Below are 13,017 nucleotides of genomic sequence, written 5' to 3'. Positions count from 1 at the left end.
TGAAGTCATTAGACACGTCAATTTAGTTAAAAGAATCCTAGTGCCATAAGAGAAAAATAAAGACTGGTGGCAATGCATTTACATATTTGATACGCTTATAAATGTGGAGAAAAAAAGTTAGATAAGCCATCATTGATTATTAGACAGTCAAATTAGTTTTGGATTTTTTTGAAGTCTACATCATAGCAAGATTGACAACTGATCAGTACATTGTGCCTTCCTACAAAGAAATTGTAATCAATCCCCCCTCTTTTTTTTCTCTTCATTGCTGACGAATGGGAATTTAATTTTGAGCTTGGTATTGGCCTAGATTCCAATTCCTCTTTCTCTTGAAGGTGTGTCAATTCCTGGAAATCTGTCGGTGCTAATTCCAACAAATCTATCTTCCATTCTTTTGTAAGTTGGTAGCATACTTCATTGTATTTCCTGAGATTTGCATAATCCACCAACCTATCCTTATGCTATACTATGGTTTAGCCTAAACCACTCTAAATCCCTCAATTATACCTTATTATGCCCACTCAAGTTGACCAAATCGATAACTTGTTACCTTCTCGTGATGATTAAAATTTAGAAGGAAAAGGTCATGCTAAACTTTCAGCCCTGAAACCTCAAGTATTGGGGACCGCATCAGTCACTGCCCATATCGGACTGATTTGAGACAAAACGATTTATGGTTTCAAACAAGTATGTGGGCCTAGAGTGATTTTCTATGCCCACAGGGTTGGGGTTCTCTTTTCTTGGAGAATCGGTGAACTGTGTTGGGCGTTTGTATATTGATTGGGGTGCTGGACTTCAATGGCACTTGAAGTTAGTGCCGGATAGGTGGGGAAGTTAACATTCATAAATTTACACCCACCCCTTGCTTCCCCTACAAACACTCACACACACGAGCACTCACTCCCATCCCTTGCAGCCCATACACACACTCACACAGCCGAGCACAACATGTAGAGATGTTCATTTATGATTGTAAAAAACAACCATGTGCCCAGGCACGTGGTTGTCACGGCGGGTAGGCGACCTAAGGCGTTGGAGAGGGTCCAAAATTAAGGCGACACCAATATGGCGACCAAGGCACCCAAGTCGGCCCAGGCGGCGCCCAGGCTATGACTAGTCGACGCCTTGACAACTATGAATTGAATTCAATGAATAATAAGAATTGGGTTACTTGTAAACTTCAAACTCTACTTGTTGGGTCTTTAGCACAAATTAGTAGAGCACTTGGAACATGAGGATGTCTCAAGCATGTTCTAAGGGGACGGTAGTTCGAATACACTAAGATCCTTTTTGGATAATCATACATGATCATGGTAGATGTTTTCATCTTAATTTTAAGTAAGTTTAGTCAAGTAGTGGCACTTCTGTAATAATTCATTAATTTGGTAAAAGGTGTTTCAGAATAGGTTTTACCAAACGGAATAGTGTTGTTTTTTTGTTCTAAAAACATTTCTAGAACAAGTTTACCAAACACCATTTTAGAGCCCAGAAACATGTTTCCAGCACAGAACAAGAAAAAAAAATGAGAAAGGTATACACCAAACAGAAGCATTACCAAACACGACCTCACTGGTCAACCGGTCCTTGGGCTGGCCTGCATCCGGTCCCCCTCTGTTAACCCTGATTTTGCCCAAAATGGTTGGGGCTTTGCCTTGGGTTTATTCCATGATCTAATTCATGTTATGTACTATTAAAATAGGTTGTAATCTTCTATCTTGGGAGAGGTTTATCAAGAGTTCGATCTACTTTTTAGTTTGAATTGTCATCCAACTCAAGGTAAGTGGATTTAACCTTAATTTAAGAATGTTTATTATTATTCTTTTATTTATGCTTGTTGCCTATACATATATCAGATTTATGTTCATATAGATTGTAGTTTTTCTTTGCATTAGTTATATTCATGATAGTGTGATACATTTTATAGTGCATTGCATATTCTTATTTGTGATCTATGAATGATGTGTTGAGAGGTGATGATGGAACTGATTTGATATTCTATTTACAATGGAATTACATAACATACATATTAAAAAGTGCATATGGCTAGGATATCATAAACCCTGTGTTACGACCCTTGCCAACAGGGGTGAGGTGTTGGATAACCCGTGGTAGGTCCGAAGGGATGATTCCGGAATTCCATTTATTGTCTCCTAGGTCCGATGTGTGCTTCTGAAATGGGATGTACAGTAGAGTTAACTTTAGGGGTTTACTGGGGACCGATGTGTGATTCTAATACTGGCAGGTCTCCACCGTAGCAGAGTGGTATTTTTGGGGCCCGATGGATGATTCCGGAACTGAGAATATCATATCTGTTATAGTAGCATTTAACCTCATGAGACCTAGATCTGTTGTTAGTTACATGCTTAGACTTGAGACATACATCATGGACTATTTGCATTTGTTTGCATGTTTTCCCTTGTTGGGCTCAGTGGAGCTCATTCCTGCGGATATTCCCCTTTTTCAGATGGTATGGCTGGTTGTGAGAAACCAGGGATGGGAGCTGTTGCAACTTTGGACTTCCACAGCGATGATGGCTACGTGGTGCAGGAGCTCGAAGTGCATGATGCTTCATGCGTGTGCGATTCGTGCGCGTTTCTGTGATGTGGCCTGATGGACTATGCTATATTTTCTTTTCTGCTTATATAATACTTCTGTTATAGATAAGCATATAGTGGCTTCTACATACTTTTGAGCTTGGATTTACTTTTGGAAAGTTCTGCAGTGTAAATGCAAGTTTTATCAATATAACATGTTTATCACATAGATTCCTTCTTATTATTGTTATTATTATTAGTTTTTTTTCCACTGCATTTGATTACTATATTGTGATAAATTGTAAATGGGAGTACTGTACTTGCAATCCTGGTCACAGTATGCCCATATTAACCGGGCCGAGGTGTGACATTAACCCCAAATTTCGTAGGCTTAATCATCCAAATAAGTATACCTAATGTACCAAATCTAAAGGTGAAAGGAGTCCAAAGGACTATGGACAACGGAGATCGAACCCGATACAGTTAGGCTGCAACTACCACCCAAACAAGGAAGAACCAGTAAAAGGGTAGTAAATTTTAAGAATGATAGGGAGGATTTTGAAGGGAAAATAGAAACAAAAAGAAAAAGGCAGTGGGAAAAATCAATAAGGAACAACCGCACCTGAGAAGAGAATCAGTTTTGGATAGAACTAAGACGGAGAGAAAAGAGAGAAACCATTACTCTTGACAGGCAATCAGCAGATAATAAACCCAAAAATTCTTCAATTACTTCCAATAATCTGAGAATCAATGTTACAACTACATGTATAAATTGTCTCTAAAAAAGATAACTCATAATTAGACTCCATAACTTGGACAGCTTTACCTTCTTTGACTCCATCGTTACAACTACATGCATAAATCGTTTCTTTGAAGTGTTTAGTGGGGCTGGATTAGGACTCTGTTTGAGTCTATTTAAGTTTCCTAGGCAGTTTAAGTTACCTAATAGATAAAGCATTGGGTTAGGCCTTTACTTTTTAGTGTTGAAGTCTATTTTTAAGTCTTTTATATACGGTTGTAAGGGGATCAACCATTGTACACGCATTTTGATATTAATGAAAAGCTTTTTGCTGCTCTTCTTCTCCATTGAAGATTTTTGTCTTGTGTTTGATCAAGCCTGATGGGATTGGTGTTTGATCCAATCGACACCTTGTGGTGTGAAGCCCGGGTGGTTCGTTCAAGCTCTCTTTGTTCTTTCGAAGCTCTACTTTCAAGTTCAATTCAAGTTTTGATTTTTATTCAAGATCTACAATCAAACAAGCTGCTGCCAAGGAAATTCTACAACAACAGTGAGTTTGAATCATTCCCATCCCCAACAATTCTTCTTCTAATCCTCTAACAGCCCAAACCCTAAATTCCCCCTTTTGTTTTCAATTTTCCTAATACCTAAATTTTATTTTGCCCAAACCTAACCAGCCAGCCAAATCACACCAAACTTTGATCAAATTCTCCTCTCATACTAGGGAAATCTCGATCGAAGTTGCTCCCACATCTGACCATCATATACCCTAAAAATCCATCTTTTCCTCTTTTTCAAAAATCCAAACCCTAACCTTGCTGCCGATTCTAATTAAAAAGCCTAGACTTCTTAAAACATAACAAGACCTTCACTGGAAGACTCCCCTACATCAACTTAGCATAACCCTACCATCAAACCTAGGTCCCATTAAACCCTAACCCTAATTTACTTTTACATCCCTAATTCTGTTCATCCATTCATAAGGGATCCTGAACTTCAAAATAATTGCAAAATTGCCACTACATTCTTATAATTGGATTCTTATCATTTGGTTAGGCCCATAACGACCAAAATTTAAGGTTTTGGAATCCGGGGTTGCATTAACAATCCTTCAAACAGTAATGGGGATCTGATGAGTGGTAAATGATCACATCATCACTGCAACATGGGCTCCCACCTCAAAGCCTGGTTATGAGACAAATGAACTCTCATCCTCACCAATCAGGCCCCTATTGAGAACAAGGAGAGAGGGAACAAATGTGATGACCAACTAAATGATAGCAGCGTCACTGCACTTTGACAGTCAAATGCATATTAAGGGTGAAAAGAGCTCATATCTGATGGCAATTTTCTAGGCATGCAGCAGACACAAACAATGATTCAGGTTCTGCATAATAATAGAAAATAGCAATCTTGTTGTTGCAGATGAAACCTGAAGTGCATCCAGATCCTCTGGCTCTTGGGACGAAACCACCTTCTCAGTTTGATGATTAAAACTGGTGTTAGAGCTCTGTAGAAGAATCCCAGACAGGCAGTCTCTCTCATAATGAATTGTCGCTTCAGAAGGCAACATATTGTCCTCTGGAGAAGTAACTTGCCTGCGCTTTCTACAACGTTGCCAACCGAAAGGCCTTGAACGCTTCCTAATCTTTGTGGTAGTGATCTTTGTTACTTTATGTTCCTCATTTGATTTCACCATATCATTTGCCAAAGCTGTACAGTTCATCATGTGTGCTTCAGGGTAATGCAGAGGGCTCTGCTTTCTCCAACATTTCCGTCCAAATGATTTGAAACAGCTCCTATGACTACAACCAATAGTACAGATACCAGAACCTAAGCAGCAAGTAACAGGCAGAGAACTATTAGATTGCTGCAAAGAATTAATGGTATCAGATTTATATATGTCTTCATCTTGGACTCTGTCAAACTTCTCTGTACAATGTTGCCGACTAAACAACCTTAAACGCTTTCCAGTCTTTGTTGTAGTATTCTTGTCACATACTTGATGTTCCACAGTTGATTCAATGGGTTTCTCTGAACATTTACTGTTATCAGATGTATATTTGTCCTCATCGTTGACTCTCTTCCTCTTCTTACAGGAGCCTGGCAAAAGCTAGGAATTCAGTCAGCACCATCATATTCTCAGTAAAAATTTATGGATTATAGTGTTCTAATTAAATTCTGCACACATAAAAATCTGCTTGTAGGGAATCCTGAGATTGTTATGAAAGGAGTAACCCGAGCTGCTTTATGGTTCACTGTTGGGCTTTCATGGAAACACTCATGAACAACTAACCAACCTGTACTTCAGTTATCCTATGTACTGCTTGTCCAGAGCAAAATTTCAAGGCAGGATCAACTCACAAATTATAGGACGAGGTAGAGGAATCGATTTATTGTTTGTGGCTTAAGAGAAAAAAATCAATTGCATCTTTTCTCACAGCATTTGTCAAGGAGCTCCAGAATTCTTCCTTTATCTTTTAACACAGCATATATTACTAACAAGAAGAATTAGAGGATAAGTGACAAAAACATTCAACTGATGATAACTTAATCAAGAGATGATATAAAATAGAATAACACTGTTTTCTAATGTTTTTATATGAAATAGTATCAAAACATAAAAGCAAACTGTCCACAACCACAATGAGGGCACATAAATTGTTGAATAATACACCAGAATACCGTGGGGATATTCTGGTCTTTTTACAGTTGCAATATTGTGTTTATGTATCTCCTAGTTTAGTTAGCCAAACTAGGGGTATTTTAGACATTATGCTATAATCTCTTTTATTATAAATACAAAGATTGTTGATCACATTGATCATACAAGCAATATTCTCTAATTCAGATCTGTTAACATGGTATCAAACCAGGTTTCGAATTAGGGATCTCTCTTCTCTTCCATTCTCGACTTCCCCTTCCTCTCTCTTTCATTCCCGATTTCTTCTTTCTTCCTCTCTCTCCTTTGTTCTTCATTCTCCAAAAAGGGGCAGCATTGATGAGGTGATCTAAAGATCCAGATGCTGCCCTCCATTACGTCATTCATGATACACCTAAAAATTCTGCTCGATAGAAGATTGCTCCCTCTCTGCGATATTTGCTGCCTTCAATTTTTTTTTGGATTGATCCTCTCTACAACAAGGGCTCGATTCACCTTTTGAAGTGCAAGAACTGCAGGGGAATTATTACGCAGGCTTCTATCCCTCCTCCATTGATCGATTTTTTCTAAAATTCTGGTTTTCCAAAAACCCGAAAAATATCGATCCTTGTGTTGCTGGTCTTTGTTGAAGCTGCCCTTTGGAAGGGTGCTTCCCCTCACTTACAAGCCCTCTCGATATCAGTTTCAGCTCCATCCATACAGCTTTTTGGCACCATTCCCTCTAAATCGATCTCACCAAAAACAGGTTTTTTCCAAAACCCTGATAAAATCGATCTAGGGGTTTCACTAATCTGTTGCTGCTAAGGACAATTATTATCATCATTACACAGGTCTATCCACCAATTTTTGGCCATTCTCTTGAAGTGCTTTCTGGGTTGCTCATCGCACCAGGCCCCCCTCTGCAATTTGGGTCTCTCTGCTGCATTATGGGTGACTCTGAAGTCTCTTCTGGCACTTCTATTGTTGATGGGCTTTGTAGGAATGACAACCGTGATCTTCTCCCTAATCCTATCAAATTGGATGGGAGTAATTATTTGTTTTGGTCTCGCTCGGCATACTTTGCCATTGCTGGCCGTGGGCTTACTGGACATATTGATGGTACTATTGCTATGCCAACTACACCTGATCCTCTTTTGAGTAGGTGGATCTCGAATAATGGTATACTCATGTCTTATTTGATTAGCTCATGCAATCAGACATTGCAAGTGGTTTCCTTCTTTTTTGATACAGCCCATCAAATCTAGTCTGCTTGCAAGGAAACATAGGGACAGTTTGGTAATGATGCACAGGTGTATGAACTCCGGAAGAAGGTCAATCATACTACTCAAGGGGAGTTGTCTATCTCCAAGTACTATGCTACCTTGCGCAGTCTCTAGCAAAAATTGGGCCACTTCTCGAATTACCACCCTACTACTACTGTCGGTATTACTGCATATAAGAAGCATCTGGACAAAACTCGAGTTTATGATTTTTTGGCTGGTTTCAATATGGAGTATGACCAGATTCATGTTCAGGTGTTGGGTCATTCCCCTTTTCCCAAACTAGATCAATCCTATGCATTAGTCTCCTCCGAAGAGAACTGTCAGGCTGCTATGCTCCAACCTCCTGTAACTGACAAAACAGGCCTCCAAACTGCTGCCCAGGCTACTTCTGCACCTGTTGGACATGTTTCTCTTGGTGATTCTACTCCAGAGACTGTTACTTGTGAGCACTGTTATAAGCCTTACCACACCAAACAAAAATGCTGGAAACTTCATGGGAAACCAGCGGACTTTGAGGCCAAACGGGCTACCAAGAAAAAGACAAAGAACAAGGCTCATCATACTGAGACTGTTGCCACAGCCCCTGTTACTGACACTGGTCTATCCCAAGATGATCTATAGGCATTCATACGTGTGCTACGGTCTTCTACTACTGCTGTTTCTACTACATCAGCTCCTGCTAATTCTTCTACTCCTTTTGGTTCACACTTTGCCCGGTCAGCTATTCCATTTGGTGGTCATTGTGCTTCCGAAGCTTCCCATCCTTGGATCATAGATTCTGGAGCTACAGATCACATAACCAATTCCTCTAGCCTCTTCCATCGCTATTCTTCCACTTTTGGGAAAGATAAGGTCAAGGTGGCTGATGTTCCTTTTCTTCCATCTCTGGAAAAGGAATCATCAACTGCACTTCCTCTTTTACTTTGTCTTCTGTTTTGCACATTCCTAATTTTACTACTAATCTTCTTTCCATTAGTAGTATTACTCGTGATCTTAATTGCAAAGTAATATTTTTTCCTTCCCATTGTGTTTTTCAGGATCTAAGCTCTGGGAAGACGATTGGATTGGGTAAAGTGCATAGTGGACTGCACTTGCTTGATGATGGTCGTCATACTCCACCACCATTACCTTCTCCGCTACACTAGAACTCTTTGGTCTCTTCTGAACTTTACCAATGGCACACTAGATTAGGTCAACCTCCATTAGGAATTTTAACACAGTTATTTCCCACTTTGGTTAAATGTAATAAATATGATATTTTTTGTGATGCTTATGTTCTGGCCAAACAGACACATTCAACTTATTCTATTTCAAATAAAAGGAGTTCTTCACTTTTCTGTTTGGTGCATTCTGATGTTTGGGGCCCTAGTCGTAAGACTTCTATTTCTGGTAATCGGTGGTTTGTTTCCTTTATTGACTGTCACTCTAGAAACACAAGGGTTTATCTTATGCACACAAAAAATCAGTTTTTTCATGTTTTCAACATTTTCATAAGATGATCCAAACTAAATTCCAGTCTACTCTCAAAATTTTGAGAAGTGATAATAGAACCGAGTATACAGAAAATCAATTTCAAAAATACTTTGGGATTATTCACCAGACTAGTTGTGCTAATACCATAACCCAAAACGGTGTGGTTGAAAGGAAGAACCGCCACTTATTAGAAGTGGCCAGAGCATTGATGTTTGGTCGCAATGTTCCTTCCCAATATTGGGGGGATGCTGTTCTCACTGAGGCCTATCTCATTAATCGGTTGTCCTCTCGTGTTCTTGACTTCCATAGTCCAGCTAAGATTTTACTCGGGAATTCTTCCTTTGTAGCTTCCCCCAAGGTATTTGGCTGTGTGCGTTATGCTAGAGATACCAAATTTCCTAGCAAACTTTAACCCCGTGGGTTACGGTGTATTTTTTTGGGTTATTCTCCAACCCAGAAAGGTTATAAGTGTTATCACCATCCTTCCCTTCGTACTCTGGTCAGTATGGATGTCATATTTCATGAAAAAACTCCTCATTATTCTTCCCCACCTCTTTAGGGGGAGAGTTCTAGTGAAGATGTGGTTCCTCCTCTTGAATTTCATCCTCCTTTACATACTTTAGATTGGACAGCCCACTTTAGATGCTGCCCAGCCCACTTTAGTTGCTGCCCAGCCTCCTTTGGTTGTTGTCCCTTCATTTCAAGGGAATTCATTACAGGGGGCGATTATGGAAAATAATGATGGTAAATGTTCCTATTCAAGAGGAGCTGACTCCAGTCCAGAGAATTATTGGTGAATTTCAGAAGAGAATTGACAACTCTAACATCATCACCTATAAAAAAGGATGTTCCAGACAAGAGCAGCGTAAATCCACTGTTGCACCAATGCCTATCCAATTGCCGACTCAGGATCCAGATCCTACTTCTCCTAGTAAGACTTCTTCCTCCGACCTACCTATTGCTCATTGCAAAGGTACTAGTGTCACACTTTGGCCCAGTTATTAAGGGCATGCTGTGACTGGATGCCAACCGGCATCCAACCAACCTCCAGGATCGCAAGTACAGTACTCCCTTTCGCAGTTTATCACCATAAAGTAATCAAAACGCAACGGAAAAGAACAAATAATAATAACAAGAGTACTAAGAGGAAACTAAGTGATAAACTTGATATATTAGTAAACTTGCATTTACACTGTACAATTCTTTCAAAAGTAAATACAAGCTTAAAACAGAAAATAAGCCACTATATACTTATCTATAACAAAAGTAAGGTATAAACACAAAATAAACATAGCCTAGTCCATCAAGCCACTTCACAGAAACGCGCACGCATCGCACATGCATAAAACATCATGTACTTCAAACTCCTGCACCGCACAACCATCATCGACGTGGAAGTCCAAAGCAGCATTAAATCCAACTCCTGGTTTCTCACAACCAGTGATATCATCTGAAAAAATAGGATATCCACGGGAATGTGCTCCACTGAGCCCAGCAAAGGAAAATATGCAAACAGACGCCAATAGTCCATGATGTATGTCTTAAAACTAAGCATGCAACTAGCAACAGGGACTCATGAGGATTAAATGCTACTGTAATAGGTATGATATTCTCAGTTTCGAAAACGCACACAATACATCAGACACCCGAGAATAACACTCTACTACGGTAGAGACCCGCCAGTTCCGGAATTACACATCAGACCCCAGTGAACCCCCAAATGCTAACCCTATTGTTTGTTCCCATTCCGGAAATACTCTTCGAACCTAGGACAATGAATGGCATTCTGGAATCATCCCTTCGAACCCACCACGGGTTATTCAACACCTCACCCTTGTTGGTAAGGGTCGTAGCATTGCGTTTATGATAGCCTAACCATATGCATTTCTAACATGGATGTCATATGATTCAACAGTAAATAGTAAAATAATCAGTTCCAACATCATCTCTCAAGCACACCTTTCATAGATTACAATAATAATATGCATATGCAATATGAAATGTAACCCTACAACATGCATTCATCTAATGCAAAAGAAAGAAAAGCTATAAACAGTAGATGAATGAACAAGTACAGCAAGCATAAACAGAATAAGGTTAAATCCCCTTACCTTGGGTTGGAGAGTAATCTAAGCCAAAAGAAAGTCAAACTCACAATCAACCTCACCACTAGAAGACTTACAGCCCTAAATACATAGTAGATAGCATGTATTTGACCCTGAAATAAGCCTAAGTCAAGCCCCGAAAGCAGACAGCATGGAAGGACCGGATTTAGACCAGCCCAGGAACCAGACGACCAGTCGGTGGCCTGCAACTCCATGCAATGATCAAAACAGTGCTCAGATTTGGGGTTTATTTTCATGGATCTTGCTATGCACAGACCCCAAACCATAAATTTGTTAAGAAGGGATGAAGGAATTACCAATTGGGTTGAATCAACCCAATTGTATGTAAATTTTTAGGGCTTTCAAGATCAAATCCCTTTTAAGGTTTGGTTGCATTGAGTTATAAACTCAACAAGAATTCAAGGGAGAAGAAGAATTTGGGCAGATTAAAAAAGGTTTAACAGCTACCTTGTTTGGGTTGGACTTAAATACAATTAGTGTTATAAAATAGATTCTCTAAACTAATCCTTCCCAAAGTCAACCCTACAGTCAAACACCAAAAAAAACATATATGCTCGATAATGCTCAGTTTGGATAAGAATAAGAACCCTTCAGAATTTCCACACTCCACGCCATTTTTTTCCACCCAAGCTCTTTGATCTTCTTTCTTCCTTTCAAATTTGCTGAGTAATATTCACTATTAATAGCACAATTATAATTTATCAAAAGGGCTTAGCTAAGAGGGAATAACGATATTTTCTCCATCAAAACACAGAAAAAACTAGTGAATCAACTTATAATAAAAAGAATTATGTGCATAACCATATACCACTATGCCGAGAGAAGGCATGAAAAATAATATAATCTGACATAATTAAGATAGTATACAAAAGAGAGCAGATGATGGCTGTTTGATAATTAGACCTGATGTATGTTTTGGGGTCTTCATCACATAATCAATGATAGGAGTACCCGCCACCTGGTGGTAATTTGCACGAGAATGCGGTAAGAATATAGATGCACACTTCAACAGGTGAAACATGGTATCATCCCCAATCTGCAAGTTTTACAATTTTGACCTCAATAAGTTACTTGTTTCAGAGAGAGAAAACAGTTGAACATTGAAAATATTGATATATTTAAATAAGAAAATAAAAGGAGCAGGATCTCTACACCACCACCCCAAGTGATGCCACATGGCACAATGGATAAGACTAGAATTTTGTCGGCATAGATCTGAAGGCCTACTGTTCACATCAAGTTTCAACCCAAGCAGAGTTTGCCAAGTTGCAAAATAAAGCATTGAAAAATTCAAGACTACCTTTGAAAAACTCCAAATGTGGGGAGTGGGTGACTGGATATACATTGGAGGGTACAATACATATGAAGTTTTATATGATTGAAGTGAGTCTGAAATTTGATGTGTGGCCAATTCACACCATTTACTAGATACTTATATAGTTGAAATTGCTACATCACCTTCCAACAAGCAAAAAATTGGGTGTTAGAGTAGAGATACCCTCTATGCCTGATGTTTTAGAGATTTTCATGCAAATGAATGATAGAACCTGCCAAGTACCCTTTTCTTAAGAAGACACCAGGATGAAGTGGTAAGAAGATCTAGAACAGAGCTTGCACGATTGCACTGCAGGAAACAGATGAGCATTTGCATTATGTCAGTAGAATACAGTAAAAACAATTAGAACATTTTTTTAATGATGATGGCAAAGTATATTTTAAAGGAGACAGAAAATTACAAATTTGATAGGTTCATGGTTCACCCATGATGTGCCACAATACAAACAAATCCACAGAATCAACAAGAAAGATTTTATTAAGAGAGAGAGAAAACAGAAAGGCAAAGATATAGGCCTTATGGCCATCAAACTAAGCCAAAAAAACACCAGAGAACAATAGCTGTTTTGCTTTATTGTAGGGTATCGATATTTCTTTCAATGGGTTTTGAATGTAATGAGCACTAATTTTAAGGTCCAAATAACAGGTCCATAACTCCATATGGAGTATACGAAAATTAGTTTTTTTTTTAATTTAAGTCATTAGTTGTGTGGACCCTCTTTAGGCCAAGTAATTAGACTTTTGTTTTTTAAGTTTCTGTTTGAGTCAAAGTTTTAAGAAAATAGAGTTCTAGAACTTTCTATTTCTTTTTTGATATTTTCTTTTTTTTGAAATTTAGAATCTTATAAATATATGTACCCCCTTCTAAGATTTTTAACGAATACAA

The 13,017-nt window shown here is 38.8% G+C and overlaps 1 protein-coding gene across 1 annotated transcript in view; it reads right to left on the bottom strand.

The window, feature by feature from the left end:
* The window catches only part of LOC122643457 (telomerase reverse transcriptase-like), a 51,939-nt gene extending 39,467 nt beyond the window's left edge, over positions 1–12,472 (bottom strand). The window contains exons 1-3 of the mRNA XM_043837076.1: positions 12,355–12,472; positions 11,700–11,832; positions 4,706–5,376 (exon numbers count right to left, since the gene is read on the bottom strand). Of these exons, the coding sequence (XP_043693011.1) occupies positions 4,706–5,376; positions 11,700–11,832; positions 12,355–12,447 (897 nt within the window). The 5' untranslated portion in view covers positions 12,448–12,472. The remainder of the gene's footprint in view (positions 1–4,705; positions 5,377–11,699; positions 11,833–12,354) is intronic.
* Positions 12,473–13,017: the final 545 nt, after the last annotated feature.

This window comes from Telopea speciosissima, chromosome 10, assembly GCF_018873765.1.
Source record: "Telopea speciosissima isolate NSW1024214 ecotype Mountain lineage chromosome 10, Tspe_v1, whole genome shotgun sequence".
NCBI lineage: Eukaryota > Viridiplantae > Streptophyta > Magnoliopsida > Proteales > Proteaceae > Telopea > Telopea speciosissima.
Note: the sequence above shows the minus strand (reverse complement) of the source record. Positions and strands in the feature narration are given on the sequence as shown.